At 49.4% G+C, this 11,879-nt stretch overlaps 2 protein-coding genes across 10 annotated transcripts; both read left to right on the top strand.

The window, feature by feature from the left end:
* The first annotated feature begins 120 nt into the window (after window positions 1–120).
* Window positions 121–7,253, top strand: LOC105570233 (serine/arginine repetitive matrix protein 1-like). Of its 9 annotated transcripts, none has more exons than XM_012027296.1 (7): window positions 121–1,869; window positions 2,218–2,853; window positions 3,178–4,057; window positions 4,253–4,307; window positions 4,480–4,509; window positions 4,735–5,331; window positions 5,399–5,482. In XM_012027296.1, the coding sequence occupies exons 1-7, from the start codon at window positions 1,544–1,546 to the stop codon at window positions 5,407–5,409; spliced, it is 2,535 nt and encodes an 844-aa protein (XP_011882686.1). In that variant the 5' UTR covers window positions 121–1,543; the 3' UTR covers window positions 5,410–5,482. The 9 variants fall into 9 exon arrangements, with proteins under 9 accessions (XP_011882686.1, XP_011882685.1, XP_011882684.1 ...); XM_012027295.1 differs by having other exon boundaries at window positions 126–1,243; window positions 1,512–1,869; window positions 4,735–7,253; XM_012027294.1 differs by having other exon boundaries at window positions 126–1,243; window positions 1,484–1,869; window positions 4,735–7,253.
* Window positions 7,254–9,699: 2,446 nt separating this feature from the next.
* On the top strand, window positions 9,700–11,611 carry LOC105570354 (mushroom body large-type Kenyon cell-specific protein 1-like). Its single transcript, XM_012027482.1, has 2 exons — window positions 9,700–9,928; window positions 10,151–11,611. The coding sequence occupies exons 1-2, from the start codon at window positions 9,704–9,706 to the stop codon at window positions 10,427–10,429; spliced, it is 504 nt and encodes a 167-aa protein (XP_011882872.1). The 5' UTR covers window positions 9,700–9,703; the 3' UTR covers window positions 10,430–11,611.
* Window positions 11,612–11,879: the final 268 nt, after the last annotated feature.

The following is an 11,879-nucleotide window of genomic DNA, read 5'->3' as shown; positions in this document are numbered from 1 at the left end:
TTTCATCAGACTTCTGACGCGAGTGTTTTAAGTGTAACAATGTTCTGCTATGCGGTCCACAACTCATCCTAGCATTATTTTGTGCATGAAAGCTAATAAAAAGATTTACCCGCGCAAAAACTATATTCGAATGTGTCGGTAAAATAGACGACAGGTGCTTTACGCAGAGTTTAACTTCTATCTCGGTTCAACTTACTTTATATCATTTTTTCTAGATTTACGAATTAGATGGAGATGAGAAGTAATTTAAATCGAGTTTAAAGTTAATCTGATTGGTAGAAATTGGCACGAGTTGCGTATCAACCAATTGTACAGAACAACCGCCTATGTTACACTTTCTGCCCTCGAAACGAGACGCGTACAAGATTACGCGTTGAGAGTAAAAGCAAAAAGGATTTAAAGTGCAGAAAGTTTAGCTACGAGAGTACGTGACTCCAGAGTCTCTCGCGTGCTCCTTCTCTTTCGACTTTTCGTCCTCCCTTTCTCTCGTCTATGCGCCTACCCCGTCGCGTTCCGAGTGTCGAAGGTGCAGCACGTGGCACAGCACGGAGAGAACGGGCCTACGCATATACGTAATGAAAAAGAACAAAGCGAAGAGGATAGAACAATCGGTTCAGTTCGGCGAAGCAATATGCAACAGAGGCAAGATTGTTGAACGTTGAACGATCGTCAAGAGATCGTTGAAAGTGGAGTTTGCAATTTATACACACAAAAGCGCCCAACGGAGGAACGTTATCGCGTTTTCACTCGTTATCACGTTGACGCGAGACGCGTCGCGACGCACGCCATTATTGTTATGGGAGAAACGGGAGGATACAAGGTCGCGAAAGTCCTTGTACAATATCACTCGCGGAAACGCACGGCCGCAGCAAGTGCGCTCTTGATCCGGGGGTTAGGTTAGTTTCGCCAGGTGAACAGTATGGCGAGTTAGAGGAAGAGAGCCAGACACAGGCGTTTCCCACCCGGGTGTCGTACTCGCTTGGATTCCCGCGGCCAAGCGCCCGCGTTAACGCGTCGTTCCCCGCGACGACCGACTTGCGGTATTGGTCCGCGAGGCTGCCTGCGTTCCTCCTCGCGAGGCGGTCCCGGACGACACCGGGAATAAAGCGGGAGCCTTGACGTTTTGACCTGCCCCTCGGTTAGTCCGAGCGAAGCCGAGTATTTCGCTCCTTGATCGCGCGTGTCGGAGCACTGTGCGCAGTGATACTGAATCTACAAGAGCCTGCACCGTCCTCGAGTCAAGGTACCGAGTAGTCGCAGTGCTGAATCTCGATAATGTTGAAGACGCGCCTGAGGCATAGGTGAGACACACCGAGCTCACCGAGTGTACGGATTGCAACAGCGGATCCGGCAGTCACGATAAACTGCGCAATCCAACGCCTCGTGTCGTTCGTTCGCCTCACACGTGTACTTTTTGTTGGATCCAACAAGCAAATTGCGATAGCACAGGTACACGAGAGATACCACTTGATTTTATTCACAGCTCATAGATATTTTGTTGATTACTCCAGTCTACTGAGGTAATCGCTACCTGGCGAGCAACATGGACGAAGCGAACGATCATCTTCCTGTAAAGGAGGAGGTTGAGATCAAGGAAGAAAAGCCGAGGGTTAGCGGCGAGATATACGTGAGGCAATTTCACAAGGTACACGAGGCTTCCTCGCCAGAAAGTCCCAGTGATGATGTGCAACGTGCAATCAAGGGTCTCAGCAAAATACCGGACGACGAGCTGAACGAGTTCCTCGACGACGAAGACTTTATGAAGGGACTGGACGTCGTGGACGCCTGGGAGGGAGATGAAGATAAAAACCGCGAGAACGAGCAGGATGCGACGGGGTCTGCGACGCAGGGGAAGAGCCAATCCTCTAGGTAGTGTCAAGTTAATGTAAACGATTCTTTATATAACATTGTCACTTGATATTAGCAATAAAGCCGTTGTATTGCTCTTACTTACAAGTGCAATAATTGCCACGGAAACTGTAATTGTGGCGCCACGATTTTTCTTGAGTTAAATTACGTTAATTCACATTGCGTGTACAGAAGTATTATGTTCTAATTTTAGTGATTTAGTTGTAAGTTACAATGTGCCAATGTTGGACAATTTCCACTCTCTTGTACGTGCACTCTGTGTGTACGGTATATGTGTAACATCTGTTATATTTAACATACAAGTTTAACATGGAAGTAGCAAATGAATGATGACAAGAGTAATTATAGGGAACACCATCGACCCGAGGATAAAGGAGCTTACAAGCGCAAGAAGAAAGAAGAGAAGAAACGCGAGGAGACTCGCCGGGATCCTATGAAGAGCACCAAGGACATCGAAAGGGACAAGATGCGTACGAAGAGAGACACCGAGAACAAGCTCCTCGCGGAAAAGGAGAAGGCGATCAAGCACCTGCTGGACTCGGACAACGTGGTCCCACCTGGTACGGAGACCGAAGCCATCCAGAGCATCGCGGAGGAGCAGAACAGAGAACGAGCGCAGCGCGAGGCGCAACGAAGCAGAGAGCGTCGCAGGAGCAAGTCGTCGGAACGTTATGGAAGGTTGAGCTCGCCGCGGCGCCGGACGCCCGATCGATCACGTCCGAGTCCCCATCGGCGAAAAAGTCCCTTCGCGAGCCCGGATCGTCGTAGGAGTCCTTTCAAGACCAACCCCGAGAGGCACAGAAGTCCTAGATACAGCCCGAGCAGATTGAAAAGTTCACCGCGGTCCTACGACCGTAGAACCCCCGCGTTAAGTCCGGATCGACGAAGAAGTCCTAGGCGACCTAGTAGAGAACGACGATCCAGCGAAAGAAGATGGAGTGCCGAGCGACTCCGTAGGAAACGCCCTGATTGGACGCACGAACGGTGAGGAGACAATATTCTTAACATCTTTGTTAAGAGATCTTTAAATGTGCTATCAGTACAATCTCTTTCCGGCTCAGGAAAGGGATTTAGAAAACTCAATTATGCCACCTAGTTAAAGATTATCTTTTTACCGCGTGTATAATTACACGTATCATTTTGTGTATAAAATGTGCTGTAAGTAGTTGTTTACGATAGATATAATTTTTCAAACTTGCGCTTTAAATTTTATATTCCATGTAATTTTATATACGACTGTACTGTACAAATATACATACACGTTATAAAGATGTACTAGATTATATCTTAGTGATTATCTTGATTAAGCCGGAGAAGCCGATCTCGCGATCGGAGGAGTCGCAGTGCGGAACGTCCGAGAAGACGAACGAGCCGTTCGCCAGTGGGCAGACGGTACAGCCCCCGTCGCCGTAGTCGTACGCGCACACGCAGCAGATCGTTGGAGAAGCGTGTCAGGAAGCGTTCGCCCTTCATCAACGAATTGGCGAGACAACTGCGGAACGAAGCGATGTCGACCGGCGTGAACGCAAGTGGATACGTGCCGCCCGTGACGATGGAAGGAATCTCACCGTTGCTCAACCCACCTGCGTATCAGCAAGAAGGGGAAGCCAGACCACCGACTCAGCCGCCACCACCGCAACCGCCGCTACCGCCTGGGTCTCCGTACGTGCATCAACCGGGTCCACCGCCGCCGCCGCCACCGCCGCCGCCGCCGCCGACACCGTCATCGGCCATGCTACCACCTATGCCGGGCGGACCGCCGTTTATGAATTTCGAGCCGATGCCGGCTGCAACACCGCTAATGAATTTCGAACCTATACCCCCAACTCCAACCAGTTATTCGTCCGGTCCGGTTATATACAATCAGCCGAACGCCACCGGTATCCAAGCACCTCCGCGACCGGTGATGTGCTCACCGTTGCTCCCTATGCCGATACCCTCGCCGCAGCCTGTACCCCCTCCGACGATGGATCATGTGCACGTATCGTACAATCCATCGTATACCGCACCCTTTGTCCAACAGTCACCGATTCCTCCAAACAAACCTTCGACTCGCTCAACCGCATCCTCCACGTCGTCGCAGAGCTACACAGAACGTGGACCGACGGCATCGTCGCACAACGAAGCTTACTCTCCGCCCCAGGAACGAATAAAGACACCCGAACCGCCGATCATCTCCAAACCAAAAGTAATTGTAACATATACGATAGTGATGAGTATTTGGTTTTGTTTTACATTCGACAACAAGTGCTAGCCACTATGTCGAAGTTAATGAACATTAATTTATATTAATTTGCCGTATGAATCGTTGTATTGGTTTCAAGCATGTATTTTATTGGTGGGGAAAACTAATTAATGTAACTTTTATGACTTGATCTTGCAGCATTTCGAAAAGACCAGCTTATCCAGTCTATTGGAAGCGTCTGTTTCAGCCAAAGGTGCGAGTATGTTTTAATTTGTTATGTGTTTGATCGCGTAAAGATTCGTATAGAACTGATACACAGTTCACGCTTTTCGGTTGATCACACAAGGATACAGATATTTTCCATGTATCCTATTTATTGAGCCGTACTAATTGTTTATATTTTCTCTTTTTATTATGTCCTGTAGGTTCATCTAATATACCGATACTGTATCCAGGTAAGAACTTTTAAATTTTTTAATTCAATTCAAGCTGCTTGTTAATTGTGTGACATGACTAATTAGATATGCAGTTAAAGTGGACTTTTGTTTAAAGACTCTTACAACGTGTGTGAAGACTACAAGAAGCATGACATAAAACATATTTTTCTAAGCAATATACAGCATATATATATGTAATTCGGAATTTTATTCCACGCGACTCTGTTTTCTTTCCATTGATAGGCTTCAAGGCCGAAATAATACGACATTGCGAACAAGCGCTGTACCAACTTCCAATTGAGGATCCGCGTTTGAAAATGAAGGGTAGATTTTTCTACGATCGTAGCGAGGAGAAAGATACGAAAGACGTTTCCGAAGACCATACGTCGAATTCGATACTTCTGCAGAAAAGCAAAACGAAGATATTCTGGAACGAGGGCAACGCGGAACAGCCGGTACCGATTCCGAAAGCGGTAACTCAAACGCATCAGAAGATCTGTCAGACAGATGAAGTAGAAACGGAAAGCAAGGGTGTGCAGGCACGCGTCACCACGGCCGACGCTGCATCACAGGTCTATCCGCACGAGCTCCAGCAGATAAAAGAAGAGAAACGGTCGATACTGGATCGTCTAGATTGGAGCACGCGGAATACAATCGAGTATGGATCCAAATATCACGATGTAGGATCCGAGGATCTGAGGTGGAGTCTAAACTCGCAGAGACGTAATTGTAACAGGCGGACAGGGCCTTCTAGAAGACCCGACGAACAAGAGAGTTATTTAAGTTCTGTGGATCATGAATCTAGAAGCTCGAGGCTGGATTCTCCTGTTCGAAGTAGAGGTGATTTTTCTCACTCTAATATGCGCGATCACTATAGTCGTGACAGATACTCACCGGATTATTATAGACGTTCTGTAGAGCGCGACGAGTTTAATGACAGAAGAAGTAATCGTAGTCGTGGAGAGAGCCCGATGGATTTGGATGAAGAATCCGACCCCGGCATGTCTTGGGGACGTCATTAGAACGTCACAAAGACGTCCCTTGAAGGTTTGTACTGTATCAACGATGAATTGATGACTGGACATACATTCCAAAGGGCATCTGGTTGGCATGGAATAAAGAGGAAAAATCTCAAAGGGCAAAAGTCATAATTTACGTGGGAAGTATGTAAGAGGAAGATCGGGATCGCGAAAACTTTCGGGACAATTTTTTTAATTTCATATATGTTGCATATATGAAATATCTCAACGTAATATCAACAACTTCATTTTACTTATGTATATATATGTTGTATATGTATACATGCATATATATATATATAGAAAACTGCAACAAATATTTTAAATAATATAAACAGTCTCAATAACCGATACTGATTTTGATAATACTACATACGTCAAGTTATTTGATGTTAAGTGAGAAACAGTAAAGAGAATACAATTTTCAGGATAAATATTCAGGTATGAATTTGTAGTGAACAATAGTGACAAAAAGTTTCGTATACTTGAACAAAACGATATGCTCAAGTATTTTTGCATAAGTGTGTTTCAAAGAATTGTGCATATCGCGCTGAAATGAACAGTGTCCGCGAAAACATGATATCTCAGCCTCTATCTTTTTTATTAAGAAAGTTATATTACAATAAAAAAAAAGATGTTACACACATGCCTGTAACCTGACACCACAAGATGTAGATACGATAAATGTTGACTTTTGACTTTTGACATTTTATTCGTGTCTTCTGCTGTGTACACAATGATACTATAACAATTTCAGTGTAACAAAATACAATCTTATTGAGAACACACATATGTAATGAAGACTGTAATAAAGATGTAAAACTAATTGTGATGCAATGGGAATTTTAAACAAAAGTAATAAAGGTTACGAATGTATATTGTAGAAGCTGTGAAATAAGTGTGCACTAATACTGTCTTTCATCCTGAAGATAATTTTATTGATACAGCATTACATCGTTACAACTATTACTCTTGTTTCAATATAATTAATATAATTCAGTATACATAATATTCCGCTGCAGGAACTTTCCACGCGATACATAGAGCTAGAAGTGTAAAGCTAAATTTATAAATTTTATGAAATTATTATTAAATTGCATCTCTTCTTATTATTTTCTTCAGGGATCAAACAGTGTACGCTGCGAGCTAATTCCCAAGCGATTGCAAAGAGCGTTGCACGACGTCGCTCAAGTATTGCATCATGTTGTGCAGCTTGTAGAGTTTCGTCTTGTAACGACCGTCTCGCACGTCATTCATAATTTTTTTGCGTTTTTCTTCAACGAGTTTCACTCGCGCTATTTTCCGTCCCATTTTTCTGCGCTATGTTTTTTTACAGGGACAACGTCTTATATTGGCTATCATCTCGTTACACGAGTTTTTAGAGTGGTATCGAGATAATTATGAAGCTCATAGCAAATGTGAGTACCCGTCAAATAGTTTTCGATTGTTTAACGTTATATTTTTTTTATTAGGTAATTACAATCGCGAAGTACATTTTTTTAAAACAACTGTTTGTGTTGAAATAATGAGTTGTTAAAAAGAATTTAATAAAACCTTTTTCGAGGTGGAAGTTCAAACTGTAAATCGTTCTTCGCAAATGACATCTACGAACTGTTAAAATTGTCGGAGCTTCTTGAGCCTCACAAATATCTGAATGTAATATAAAACAATAGTTTCTCACATATACGTGTTGATCACTTTTTTTATTACATGTATATTGAAAAATTATAGTAAGTGTTCCCAGGAAGCGATACAAATCTAATATATTTCTAAAATTATATTTTCAGGCGTAATTTTACTTCGATTGTTTCTTTTGCAAAAAATATTGATTTAATAATATTTATATCGCGATACACAGCTCTCTGTTTTTGGTGTATAAAGTGCCATCGATTTAAGCAAACGGAAATTAGGCAGGCACTAATTAATTTACATCTGTATTTACGAATAAGAACTAATTTTCGCAATTTAGAGGGGGCGATTGTTAAAAACAAAACCGTGCCCGTCAGCGCTTTGAAAAAAATGATCGCGCTTCCAGACTCAACATAAATCCCTAGCGGCGCGCTCTTTAGAAGTTAATTGCGCTGCAAATTGCGTTCTTTTAATCTTCCCGCACGGCCGTTCGATTCAAATTACTCTAGCGAGCAATTTATACTGCAATTTAGCGCACATTCAGTTTACGAACGTCCGGTTCAGATTGCTCGCGAATTCCGCCTGGCTTCGCCTCGGATATGAATCAGCGTCATCGCGAAATCGCTCAATGATCTCGGAGGAGGACGCGCCGAGGGCCGACCATGTCGCTGCGTCCAGTCGATTTCCCGATTACGGAGCCGCGTTTTTTCGCGCGGTCGACGATCATACTTTCCGCAAAGCGAGACAATTACATTCTTCACGAAAGTCAATTTTACATTCAGTAATCGGCCTCGTTCGCGGCTGTTATGAAATGGCGAAACGCTCGGGCGGACTGAAACGTTCACTTTGCTTCGATCGAACGAACCCGAGTCGATCGATTTTAATTCCGTTTCCTTGGAAAGGGGCTTTGTCTATACTTATGTTATATAGAATAAAATCAACTTTGGGGTAGATATGATATCGCCAGCAATTCAAAACAATGATGAGTATTTTACAAAAACGACCTACACTGGCCAATGCCTTTATTTAATATAAAAACGACGTTTCGGTCCTGGATTTGGACCCTTTTCAAGTAATCTGTTTCGTAATTATCCCTGATCTCGTATCGTTCGTTTGGCCAATATCGCTATGTTAGCAGAATATTAGTCAAAGGAATAAGAGGGAGAAATTTTGCTTGCACTCTTTAGTTGGAGAGTGCAAAGTCAATTGAAGTTGCATTGTTAACTGTTGAAGCACAAGTAAAAATGTCCCGAGATGTGTGTTGGACGAGGTAACAGATTGAACCTGAAATAAAATCAACATTTTATTCTGTAAATTTCAACAGATAAATCGTGTTACTAATAATACAGAACGTAAGTATTGTTTAAGATTAAAAAAATAAGTACATTGTTTTAACATTTTAACATTTCTTTTCAGTATTTTAATAATTTTACATTTTATAAGTCAATTAACACAAGAGCAATATGTTAAATTAACGCATGAATGTGTTAAACATTTAACACACAAATTTTAATCGGTATTTTCTTCAACAAGAAAAGACAAATTTTCCAAGTGTGCAGATTTTGCCTTCTTCTTACGAAGCTACAATACGCGTGTTCATTATTTTATTTTTCTGTATCAAGTAAATCCCCGGCAGGTAAAAGCAGAAAGGAAAGACGAGAGCAAGGGATTTCTCTCTTTCGATCGAGGATCCAAACCGATCGCGTCAAAGCTGGCGGCGGACAGCGTCGCTCCGATTAGGAATTTCGTTTTCGAAATTCTCTCGAGTCGACGCCCAGGTTGGACCCGAGGGCGGAAGAAAGAGGAGCGTGATTAAATATTAATTGGAATTAAAAAGGAACGAAGCGGCGATATCTCGATCGCCACGGGGGGGGGGGGACCCCCTTGGAGCGGGCCGCCGGGCTTTGGCGCCATCTGGCGCGAGTCGGGAGAATCCGCTGTTGTCAAGCGGCGCGATATCGCGTTGGCAGGCCTGCGACAGGCGCGACGGCGCGGCGCGGCCCCCCGAAGGCTGTATTTCGGGTAGGCGCGCGCGCTATCTCGCTCTCCTTCTCTCTCGCTCCCGCGCGCTCGACCGCCACGACGTTGACGGGCGGGCGCGCCGCCCCGCGGGCGATTCGGCAAGCATTCGGCATGGATCCAGCTCCATGTTCGCCCGTGAAAGCGATGCGGTGTCCCCGCGGTTAGGACGTTGTACGATTGTCGTGTGTGCTGCGGGAACGTCGCGCGTTACGAACGTCGACCGTCGTGCTAGCCGCGTGCTCGGGCGGCCGCTCGACGTCGTCGCGATCGGTGCCCGTCGGCGCGCGTCCGCGAGCCAGTGGTGCGTCGTCGGACAACCTCGTCTCGCGTGTCTCGGTGTGGCGTGGCGGCACGGGAGCAGCCGCGTCGGCGACGATCTCAATTCGGGGCGGCCGCTGCGAGGCCGCGGCGGAGCGGGCCCGCGAGCACGGCTGCGACGCGAGCTGGCGAGGAGGAGCGCTCGTCGGCCGTGCGTGTCGACGGCGGTGGCGACGGCGACGACAGCAGCGGCGGCGGCGGCGCGTGCTGCGAGGACGAGGTGAATGCACGGCGGCCGCGGTGTGTGCCAGTGGTGTGCGCGCTCGTCGCCCGTGGAAACCCGCCAAAACCCGCGGCCGCGAACAACCACCGCCATCGACAACGTCGTCATCCCCAGCGTCGCTGCGGTCAACAGTAGCAACAGCGGCAACAACAAAAACAACGATATCGACTACGTCGGCGGGAGGAGGGTCCTCGCGAGCGACGGCGAGGACGAGGACGCGAGTGCCGTGACGGGCAACGACGACGACGGCAGCCGTCGCGGCGGTGCACGACAACGACGACGACGACGACGCCGCGAGTGCCGCTACCGTTGTTGCTGCCGCGGTCGCGCCGTCACGTCGATCGCGACGTCGTCCCGGCACGTCGGGGCGTCGCGCCGCTCCTCGCACGACGACGACGCCGCCGCCGCCGGTCGCGGCTGGTCTCGACCGCTGCTGGAGAGGAAGTAGAGAGAGGAAGGTCGTCGCGCTCGTGTGACAGCGACGGGGCAGGGGCAACGGCGGCGGCGACAACGACAACGGCGGCAGCAGCAGCAGCGACGACAACAGCAGCAGCAGCAGCAGCGACAGCATCAGCAGCAGCAGCGACGACGACCGCCCAGCTCGCGCGCTGTCGTTGGCGACAGCGGCGTCGGCGGCTGCGTTCTGTTATTATTTTGCCGCGGTGCTTTTGACCCTTCGTGCCGGGCGAGTTCATTGCGGCGCTGTCGCGGGGGTGTCAGCCGGTAGTACGTCCACACCGCGTATCCTCCCCCCCTTCTCCTCCTCCTCCTCCTCCTCCTCCGTCCGTCTGGCGGCAGCAGCGCCGGCGTCGACGGAACGGGCCGCCTCGTGATCGCGAGCGCGGAGGATCGGGGCGCGTCCCTAAGGCCCCGCGCGGGCCATCGCGAGAAGGCGAGAAGAAGCACCGGCGGCCGCCGGGGAAGAGAAACGCTCTCCGCCCGCGCGCGCGCGCCCGCGTCCGCGACAATACCACGTGATAGTCGCGTCGCGACGGCGGGACGAGCGAACGGCCGGCGGTAAGTCAGTCAGTAGTCCGCGAGGCCGCGTGGCGTCACGCGGTGACGCCGATGACCATAACCTGAGAGCGCGGCGCGGCGCACCACCAGGATCTCCGGCTCTTTGGCGCGCGCCAGCACGAAAACAAACGGGGGGAGGGGGCCGCTCTCTCCGGGATTAATATACCGCCTCGCCACCTGATCCGGTGGCGCGCGAGCGTCCCTGTTTGGGAGCGCACGGGACTCGCGTCAGCCGCCTCTCGCTCCAACGGCGGCAAGGAGGAAGGAAGGTGCGTGCGTGCCCGCGCGACCCTTTGACGCGCGCGCGAGCGAGTGTGAGTCACGATCGTCGTCGTCGTCGTCGTCGGTCCACCGCGCTTCTTCCTCGCGCGACGAGGACAGAGTGGCAAGAGGGTAGAGGCGCGCCGGCGGATACGCGGCGAGTTTCACGGCCGCGACCCGATTGCGATCGGCGAAGGGAAAGGCGCGCGCGCGCGACGAGGCCGAGGATATACGGTCGCCGCGCGTGTGTGTCAACGTGTGTGCTCCGTTCTGTTCTCTTGGTGTGCGTGTACGTGCGCGTGGTGTGCGGTGCCGCTCGTTATGCTCGCGGTGACAGCCCGACGATAAGTCGCCAACGGTGGGCTCCTCGCTCCTGCGTTTTCCGATCCCCCCCCCCCCGCCGCGAGTGCTCCGCCGTTTCCTTCGCGCGGAAAGTCCGAGTACCCGAGGAGCTCTCGTCTCTTCTCTTCGCCTGCCCCCGCCTCCCGCCATCGCCGCTACCAGCGCGCTGTCACCAACGTCGCCCGCTATCTACACCGTCGCGCTCCCCCACCCGCGCGATCTGTCCGGCCGCTCCGTCGGTGAAGTGCGCGACCGTTGAGGAGCAGTGAAAACGTAACCCCGTGTGCCGTGTGCCGGAGGAGTCCCTCTCCTTCCTCGCGCGCGCGGATCTACCTGCACACAACCCCCCCCCCCCTACCACCTATCTACCCGCCGTTTCCTCGCCTGCTCCCCCCTTCGCCCTTCATTCATCGGCGTCGCCGGCTTGTTTTTCGAAGTGGATCGTCAGGACAGGCCGCACGAGCGCGACGGACAAAGGGGGACGCGTTCCAGCTTGCGTGGAGGAAACTCGCATCGAAGGTACGTGCCGCGCGCGCGGCTCTTATCTATCTATCTGT

Source organism: Vollenhovia emeryi, unplaced genomic scaffold, assembly GCF_000949405.1.
Source record: "Vollenhovia emeryi isolate VEMERY1.0 unplaced genomic scaffold, V.emery_V1.0 DF939121.1, whole genome shotgun sequence".
NCBI lineage: Eukaryota > Metazoa > Arthropoda > Insecta > Hymenoptera > Formicidae > Vollenhovia > Vollenhovia emeryi.
Note: the sequence above shows the minus strand (reverse complement) of the source record. Positions and strands in the feature narration are given on the sequence as shown.